Below are 9,909 nucleotides of genomic sequence, written 5' to 3'. Positions count from 1 at the left end.
CCTGGGTAACATGAGTGAAACTCAGTCTCAAAAAAAAAATAAAATAAAATAAAATAAAAAATAAAAAAATTTTGTTTTTTTTTTTGAGACGGGGTCTCGCTCTGTCGCCCAGGCTGAAGCACAGTGTCACGATCTTGGGTCACTGCAGCCTTTACCTCACAGGTACAAGCAATTCTCCCTGCCTCAGCCTCGCCAGTAGCTGGGATTATAGGCACCAATTTTTATTTTTATTGTTTTTTTTTTGTAGAGATGGAGTTTCACTATGTTGTTCAGGCTGGTCTTTAGTCTTTAACTCCCAGCCTCAAGCGGTCCTCCTGCCTTGGCCTCCCAAAATGCTGGAATTCCAGGTGTGCCACACCTGGCCGCACAGCTTTAGAACTTTTTTCTTTTTTCTTTTTTTTTGAGACAGTTTCACTCTTGTTGCCCAGGCTAGAGTGCAATGATGCGATCTTGGCTAACTACAACCGTCACTTCCCAGGTTCAAATGATTCTCCTGCCTCAGCCTCCCGAGTAGCTGGGATTACAGGCGCCGGCCACCATGCCTAGCTAATTTTTAGTACTTTTAGTAGAGATGGGGTTTCATCATGTTGGCCAAGCTGGTTTCGAACTCCTGATGTCAGGTGATCCACCTCCCTCGGCCTCCCAACGTGCTGAGATTACAGGTGTGAACCACCACACCAGACCCTTTTTTTTTCTTTTGAGAAGGAGTTTTGCTCTTGTTGACCAGGCTGGAGTACAATGGCATGATCTCGGCTCACCAACTTCTAACTCCTGGGTTCAAGCGATTCTCCTGCCTCAGCCTCCCAAGTAGCTGGGATTATAGATGTGCACCACACCTGGCTAATTTTTGTATTTTCAGTAGAGATAGGGTTTCACCATGTTGGCCAGGCTGGTCTCAAACTCCTGACCTCAGGTGATCTGACTGCCTCGGCCTCCCAAAGTGCTGGGACTACAGATGTGAGTCACTACACCTGGCCTCAAATTGACTCATTTAAATGATATTTATGTAGTTTCCTCACCAAGATCCTGGCACACAAGTTAACGAAGAAGGAAGCAGTTCATAGGTAATGGGTAGGAGAAAGCTAAAGAGAAAAAAATCCATCTATCAGATAGCCAACTTTGGTCTGAAAAGAGGTTTCCAATCTGAATCTTGGCACTCTAATTGGGTATTAAATTGAACATAAAATGCTTCCCAAATAGATAAACATAAAACAACCTCATGATTCTTTCAGCCTAAGACATTTTAATAAATTTTTAAGAAATTGTAAAAGAAAATAAAAATAAGTAACTGAATAACCAAGACTATCGCTTACTACTAGTGTAAGTCCTAGTAGTACCACTTTACATCTAGAAATGAAGGTATTACCTTTGGGATATCTCCCTTAATACCTGGAGGGAGCCGCAGGATCCAGAAGTTCCTGTTGCGCAGCAGGTTCTCCAAGTTCTCCAGCCGCCTCTGCAGCAGCCCGTACTCCTGCAGTAGGGTTCCTAGCACAGCCCACTTGCCCTCCAGCTGGTTCCCAAGCTCGGTCACTGTCTTTTCACAGCTGGCTAGTTTCTTCTCTGCTGTCCCTGTCCGGCCTTCTAGGTGTAAAAGTCGCCGGCTGTGGATCTCCACCTTCCTCTCTATAGCCTGCACGGCGGCCACCACTGTCCACAGAGAGATAGCTGCTGTCTGCAGATGTGCCTCATTTGCTGCTGGGGGTGTAGGAAGAGGAAGGGGCTGCAGGGATGTAAGGCACTCAGAGTCCCATTCAGATGCCTGCATGCAGTGGAAAGATAGAACAAGACATTGATCATTAGAAGGAACCCTAACTCCAAACTAAAATCAGATAAGAACTGCTTAACTGTCTAGCAGAGATTAATCTGAATATAGTTTTAGTACTGCCTGTGTATGCCTCATCTTTCTGGAGCTCACTGGAAACAACAGCCAAGAGACCTGCTTTGGTGGTTCAGGGATAGATTGGGTAAGACAGTGAATTAATGAAATTGGCTCTTGAACTAGTCTGGTATATTTCCTCCGATAGAAGGTCTAGCTTAGGTAGCTGCAGCATCCTCTAAAGGCAAATGTGCACAAAGATCCTTTCCAGGCCTCATTGAACTCAGTGCCCTCTGATAAATCCATTATAGACTTATGCTCCAGTCCCGTCAATCACCCTGTTTACAAACCACAAACACACCATTCAGTTATGGCTGAATAAACTAAGAATCTTGAATCTGAAGAAAACATCAGAGCTGTTTTCAAATAGTTGAGGATTACAAAACAGAAGGCAGAACAGGCTAATTTAATCTTATACTAGAACCAACATAGGGAAATTTTGGTAGAAATTTCTAGTTCTACGCAGAACTAGAACCAACATAAGGAAATTTTCAGGCAAGCAAACTTTGGCCTACAATAAATACATTTTTTATTTCCTTTTAGAGACAGGGTCTCGGGGTCTCATTATGTTGCCCAGGCTCGTTTGCTCAAGCAATCCTCCTGCCTCAACCTCCCAGGTAGCTGGGGCTACAACTGTGTGCCACTATGATCCACTAATAAATATTGAACTATTAAAAAAAAAGAAATTCTGACCAGGCAGGGTGGCTCATGCCTGTAATTCCAGCACTTTGGGGGACCAAGTTAGGTGAATCACCTGAGGTTGGGAGTGCAAGACCAGCCTGCACAACATGGTGAAACCCATCTCTACTAAAAATACAAAAATTAGCTGGGCATGGTGGTGCACATCTATAATCCCAGCTACTCGGGAGGCTGAAGCAGGAGAATCACTTCAACCTGGGAAGCGGAGGCTGCAGTGAGCCAAGACTGCATTGCTGCACTGCAGCCTGGGCAACAGAGAGAGACTCTGTCTCCAAAAACAAAAAAAAAAAGAGGTCAGGTGCAGTGGCCTACGCCTGTAATCTCAGCAATTTGGAAGGCCAAGGTGGGCGGATCACCTAAGGTCAGGAGTTCAAGAGCAGCCTGACCAACAGGGAGAAACCCCGTCTCTACTAATACAAAATTAGCCGGAGGAGGTGGTGGCATATGCCTGTAGTCCCAGTTACTCAGAAGGCTGAGGCAGGAGAATCACTTGAACCTGGGAGGTGGTGGTTGTGGTAAGCCAAGATTGCGCCATTGTACTCCAGCCTGGGCAACAAGAGCAAATGAAAAAAAGAAATCTTTAAGAGAAATCACATTATTTTATACATGATTTTAAAGTCTAAGATGGACAGTTTAAATATTATCCACTTATCGTTTGAACCCAGGAGGCGGAAGTTACAGTGAGCCAAGATTGTGCCACTGCACTGCAGCCAAGGCAACAGAACGAGACTCCACCTCAAAAAAAAAAAAAAAGGAAATTTTTGTTGAACAAATGAATAAATAGATGTGCATGTAAACCAGCTACCTCAGGGCTGTCTTCTATAGCTTTTTTTTTTTAATTTTTAATTTTTAGAGACAGGGTCACCCAGGCTGGAATGCAGTGGCATGATCATAGCTCACTGTAACCTAGAACTCCTAATCTTTCCAAGAAAATAAAAGTCTATTCTAAAATAATTTACTTTGAAACAAAGGTAGTATAAAGGGAAGAAATTCCTACAACAAATAGGAGACTAGACTAGGATGACCTCTACAAAGCCTTCTAGCTCTATGAATTTGATAAGCTACTCTCTGACCACAACCTCCCATCTTTCCAGCTCACCCACTACCTTACTCTCATTTCACCTAGTCCTTTGACCATTCCATTCACTCCTGGTTTACCTGCCTGTTCCTGGCTTTGCTTTTTTTCACCAGTTGATCACTTCAATCACTTCCAACCCCGCTTCCCTAATGTCTTTCTGTCTCACCTGCTCAGCTAATCTCTGGTCTTGAATCAGTCCAATCATTCTTTCTCCATTCCAGTAAGCAGACTAGTGTGACTAGAAGAAATCACCAGGTAAACTGCTGTCACCACACACTAATGGTTTCTAAGCTTAGTGGGAACCTCGACACTGACTTGTGCCCTCCGTGCTGCTTGTCCCATTCCATAAAGTGGCTACTGCAAAGCCTCAGCACAGTCCTTCAGCTTTTAGTACAGTTGTCTTCAAACTAACATGCCTAAGAATCACCTGGAGATGTTATAAACCACAGATGTTGATTCAGTAGGTCTGTGAGGAAAACTGAGATTCTGTTGGGTTTTGTTTTTGTTTTATTGAGATGGGGTCTCACTGTCACCCAGGCCGGAGTGCAGTGGTGCGATCTCAGCTCACTGTAACCTCCATCTCATGGACTCAAACGATCCTGCCACCTCAGTCTCCTAAGTAACTGGGACCACAGGAACACACCACCATGCCCTGCTAATTTTTGTATTTTTGGTAGAGGCAGGGTTTCACCATGTTGCCCAGGCTGGTCTCAAACTCCTGAGCTTAAGTGATCCGCCTGCCTCAGCCCCCCAAAATGCTCCAGGCATGAGCCACGGTTCACGGCCTGAGATTCTACAGTGGTTCACACCTGTATTTTTAACAAAATCCCAGGTGATGCTGACACTGAGTAGTAAGACTTGTCTGCCCCCACTCTCAGAAGATGACAGAGCCTCTGACTTTGAGAAGAAAATTAATCAGACCTAAATTCATTGAACTTTCTCTTCATATTCCTTCTCCCTTCAAACTTATCAGTAACTTAATCTAAACTTTCTTCTTTACTTCCTAAGAAAGTTTCATCCTATTTAAATCTTAACTCTCCACATTTGCTTCACTTATGCCAACCCCTTGCACCTTTTTGAGTAGGCTGTTTTTTTTTTTTTTTTAACCGAAGTCTCGCTCTGTCACCCAGGCTGGGAGTGCAATGGCATGATCTCCGCTCACTGCAACCTCTGCCTCCCAGGTTCAAGCAATTCTCCTGCCTCAGCCTTCTAAGTAGTAGCTGGGACTATAGGCACTCAATGCCACGCCCAGCTAATTTTTCGTCTTTTTAGTAGAGACGGGGTTTCACCATGTTGCCCAGGTTGGTGTTGAACCCCTGAGCTCAGGCAATCTGGCCCCCTTTGCCTCCCAAAGCACTGAAATTACAGGCATGAGCTACAAAGCCCGGTATTCCTTTCTTTTTTTAGTATCCATCTGTTTCCTGATTTTTCTCCATAAGGTAGACTGGCATTGTTCAAAACCGTAGCCACTACCTACATGTGGCCATAGAGCACCTGAAATGTGATTAGTTCAACTGAGATGTGCTATGAGTATAAAATACATGAGATTTTGAAGACTTAGGATGAAAAAAATTTTTATTTATTTATTTATTTGTGTGTGTGTTTGCTTGAGACAGGGTTTCACTTTGTTGCCGCGGTTGGAGGGCAGTGGCACTGGCTCAAGCACCTCCCACCTCACCATCTTGAGTAGCTAGCTGGTAGTACAGGTAGTACCAGCACGCCTGGCTAATTAAAAAAAAATTTTTTAGGCCAGGCGCAGTGGCTCAAGCCTGTAATCCCAGCACTTTGGGAGGCCGAGGCGGGTGGATCACGAGGTCAAGAGATCGAGACCATCCTGGTCAACATGGTGAAACCCCGTCTCTACTAAAAATACAAAAAATTAGCTGGGCATGGTGGCGCGTGCCTGTAATCCCAGCTACTCAGGAGGCTGAGGCAGGAGAATTGCCTGAACCCAGGAGGCGGAGGTTGCGGTGAGCCGAGATCGCGCCATTGCACTCCAGCCTGGGTAACAAGAGCGAAACTCCGTCCCAAAAAAAAAAAAAAGAAAAAGAAAAAGAAAAAAATTTTTTTGGCGGGGCACAGTGGCTCACACCTGTAATTCCAGCACTTTGGGAGGCTGAGGCAGACGGATTACAAGGTCAAGAAACCCAGACCATCCTGGCCAACACGGTGAAATCCCGTCTCTACCAAAAATACAAAAATTACCTGGGTGTGGTGGCATGCACCTGTAGTCCCAGCTACTCAGGGGGCTGAGGCAGGAGAATTGCTTGAACCTGGGAGGCGGATGTTGCAGTGAGCCAAGATCACGCCAATGGGTGACAGAGCAAGACTCTGTCTCAAAAAAAAAATTATTTTTGGCCGGGAGCAGTGGCTCACGCCTATAATCCCAGCACTTTCAGAGGCCAAGGTGGGTAGATCACGAGGTCAGGAGTTCGAGACCAGCCTGGCCAACATAGTGAAACACTGTCTCTACTAAAAATGCAAAAATTAGCCGAGCGTGGTGGTGGGTGCCTGTAATTCCAGCTACTTGGGAGGCTGAGGCAGGAGAATGGCTTGACCCGGGAGGCAGAGGTTGCGGTAAGCAAGACCAAGCCACTGCACTCCAGCCTGGGCAATAGAGCGACACTGTCTCCAAAAAAAAAAAAAAATTGTCTTTTTGTACAGATGGAGTCTCCCTAGGTTGCCCAGGCTACTCTTCAACTCCTGTGGTAAAGCCATCTTCCCACAGCAGCCTCCTGACGTGCATGGAATAACAGGCCTGAGCCACCACCATGCCCGGCCATTAATATTTTAAATTGATGACATGGTGAAATAATGTTGTGCATATAGAGTTAAATAAAGATATCATTAAAATTAATTTCACCTATTTTATTTATTTATTTTTTGGGACAGAGTCTCACTCTACCACCCAGGCTGGAGTGCAGTGGCACCATCTCGGCTCGCTGCAACCTCTGCCTCCCAGGTTCAAGCAACTCTCTGCCTTAGCCTCCCAAGTAGCTGGGATTACAGGTATCCACCACCACACCCAGCTATTTTTTTGAATTTTTAGTAGAGACAGGGTTTCACCACCTTGGCCAGGCTGGTCTCAAACCCCTGACCTCATGATCCACCCACCTCGGCCTCCCAAAGTGCTGCAATTACAGGCGTGAGCCACCATGCCCAGCGACCTATTTCTATTTTTTTTAACTTTTCAAAAGTATTTTTTTTTAATTTTAGAGACATGGTGTGGACTGCCTGGGACTCCTGGGCTCAAGCCATTCTTCTGCCTCAGCCCCCGGCCTAGCTGTGACTACAGGCGTGCACAACACAGTGCCTGCCTTTTACTTTTTTTTTCTTTTTCTTTTTTGAGACAGAGTTTTGCTCTTGTTGCCCAGGCTGGAGTACAATGGCACAATCTTGGCTTACCGCAACCTCTGGCTCCCAGAGGATTCAAGCAACTGAATCAAGTGATTCTTCTGCCTCAGCCTCTTGAGTAGCTGGGATTACAGGCAGGTGCCACCACGCCTGGCTGTATTTTTAGTAGATATGGGGTTTCTCCATGTTGGTCAGGCTGGTCTTGAACTCCCAACCTCAGGTGATCCGCCCACCTTGGCCTCTCAAAGTGCTGGGATTACAGGCATGAGCCACCACGCCCCTGCTTTTTACTTTTTAAGCGTGACTCCTAGAGAATTTAAGCAGGGGTGTCCAATCTTTTGGCTTCCCTGGGCCACACTGGAAGAACTGTCTTGGGCCATACATAAAATACACTAAGGATAGCTGATGAGCTTTAAAAAGAAAACAAACGAAAAGAAAACAGTCCATGCATAAACCTCATAATGTTTGAAGAAAGTTTATGTATTCGTAAGCAGCATTCAAAGCAGTCTTGGTCCACAGGCGGCCTCGGGGCCGTGGGTCGGACAAGCTTGAGTTGGAGTTTTGTATGCAGCTTCCCTTATATTTTTATTGGCCAGAGCTAGCAGAGACACAGGATCATCTACCATACCACCTACACACACACACACACACACACACACACACACGCACCCCAGAGACACAGGATCATCTACCATACCACCTACCTACACACACACACACACACACGTTGGAAAAAAAGAAAAACAGATCCAAGAGTGGAGGTGGCTCTCCCCTCTGCTCTATCCCCCACCCATTGCTGCGCTTCCTCCTTTTCCCAGTCACCCTGCGTGAGCCAGTGTGGCTCCTGATCCAGTACAATGGCTTTGCTAGAGGTGACCAAAGGCCTCTTGGGTGGCAAATGCGATGAGCGCTTTCCCCGCCGCCTGACCGTTCCCTGCTCATTCTACGGGGCTGCGTGCAGGCGCGGCCCAGTGGCCTCGGTCGCCCTGGCAACAGGCCGCTGCCGGCCCCCCTCAGGCCTTGGCAAACACCCGCGGATGAACCGCCACGCACGCGAGGCTGCTCCGGCCTCGGGGTCCGCACCAGTCATTCATTCGGCAGATATCTCCGGAGGGCCTCCCGCGTGTCCCGTATCCGGGTCCGGGAGACGAGCGTCACACAGCGTGGCGAGAGGGCGCCTCCGCACACTGAATGCCGCCCGCGCCACCGCTCAGGTTGCTGGTGACGACCGCTCCTGCAGCCGCGAGAATGGCTGACGGCTCCCAAGCCCAATCCCGCTGCCAGCGTCTGGCGGGCAGGCGTGGGGCTGACACGCAGCGGGCACCCCCTCGGCTTCAACCCAACTGCGGGGCCCCGGGCCTCACAGCCGCCTGCGAGTCCCTCAGACCCTCGCCCCCGCCTGGTGTCCCCGGGTGGGCGACTTCACACCCACCCGCCAAGTCCTCTCCCACGAGGCTGCAGCCGCCAAGCCCGGGGCGACAGGCGACGTGGCCGGGGAGACCGAGGACGGCGCCTGTGCCTGGCCGCTCCCCGCCCGCCCGCCTTCCTCTCTCGGGGTCTGGGTCGCGAAGACCCTCGGGAGTTCACAACACTCGCGCGCGGCCGCCCTTACCGGAGCCGGGGCCGCCTCAGCCATGGCCCTGCGCTGTCTGATCCGAGGCTCGGGAGTCGCCGCCGCCGCGCGCGGCCCCACGCAGGCCCCGCCGCTGGGTCCTCTCCACAGGCGGCGCCGACCCGGCCCTGCCTTCCCCGCACTGACGGGACTCACGCGGCCGTCGGGGCTCGGGAGCGCAGGGACGCGGCAGAGGCACGGGGTGGCAGGCGGCGGGTCAAGCTGGGGTCGCGAAACAGGCTCCGCCGCACTTCCCCCGCAGCGGCTCCTCAGCTGGCGCTTTGTGGGCAGCGAGTGCACCGGGAACCGCGAGGGCCTAGACGCGCCGCAGGCTCGCGCCACCCGCCCGCCGCGGCCAGCGCGCCCCCTGCCGGCCCCCGCGGCCAGCGCCGCCGGCGTCGCCTCCGCCCTTCCCTCCCCGGCTCCTGGGCTTCGGAGGGGGAGAGTTGTTACTTGGGGCCCACGTGTGTTCTGCTTTCTCACATTCCCACGAGAAGGTTCAGCAGACCACAGTTTAGGACCGTGAGGCAAAGCCGGGCTCATTCTGGGGAGTGGTTTTCTTCGTGGAGCCTCCACAGGCAGGCACAGCCTGCAGGGAACAGCTTTGCCGAAGGGCACGTGTATTTAGAAAAGTGGAAATGTGTGGGGTAACCGGGAAGGGGCCGAAGGGAACCTGTGGGTGGAGTGAGTGACCGACAGGCACAATTATGGGATGAAGAAGATACAGATAATTTGCGGAAATTACAAATGTGGTTGCCAAGGTGCGGCAGTTCACGTCCCAGGTGGCCGGTGTTGGGATGAAATAATACTCTTAAGGTCTCCTTCACATCTCGGATTATTGACTCTCTGAGGCCTGGTCTGGAAATGGGGTTCTTAATTTTTATTCATTTATTTAAAGACGGAGTCTCACTTGGTTGCCCAGACTGGAGTGCAGTGGCGCGATCTCGGCTCACTGCAACTGCCTGCCGGGTTCAAGCAATTCTCCTGCCTTAGCCTCCCAAGTAGCTGGGATTACAGGCGTGTACCGCTAGCCCAGATAATTTTATTATTATTATTATTTGTATTTTTAGTGGAGATGGGGTATCACCATGTTGACCACGCTGATCTGCAACTCCTGACCTCAAATGATCCACACGCCTCGGCCTCCCAAAGTGCTTGGATTACCGCGCCCGGCCTTATTTATTTATTTAAAGACAGAGTCTCCCTTTGTCGTCCAGGCTGGAGTGCAGTGACACGAACAAAGCTCACTGCAGCCTTAAACTTCTGGGCTCAAAGGATCCTTCCCCT

The 9,909-nt window shown here is 49.5% G+C and overlaps 1 protein-coding gene across 1 annotated transcript in view; it reads right to left on the bottom strand.

Moving 5' to 3' along the window:
* ZNF398 (zinc finger protein 398) overlaps positions 1-8,931 on the bottom strand; it is a 34,540-nt gene extending 25,609 nt beyond the window's left edge. Inside the window, exons 1-2 of the mRNA XM_017502912.2 lie at positions 8,623-8,931; positions 1,367-1,762 (exon numbers count right to left, since the gene is read on the bottom strand). Coding sequence (XP_017358401.1) covers positions 1,367-1,762; positions 8,623-8,646 — 420 coding nt within the window. The 5' untranslated portion in view covers positions 8,647-8,931. The remainder of the gene's footprint in view (positions 1-1,366; positions 1,763-8,622) is intronic.
* Positions 8,932-9,909: the final 978 nt, after the last annotated feature.

The sequence above is a fragment of the Cebus imitator genome, unplaced genomic scaffold, assembly GCF_001604975.1.
Source record: "Cebus imitator isolate Cc_AM_T3 unplaced genomic scaffold, Cebus_imitator-1.0 Scaffold304, whole genome shotgun sequence".
Lineage (NCBI taxonomy): Eukaryota > Metazoa > Chordata > Mammalia > Primates > Cebidae > Cebus > Cebus imitator.
The sequence above is the reverse complement of the archived record's forward strand: the minus strand, read 5'-3'. Positions and strand labels throughout refer to the sequence as shown.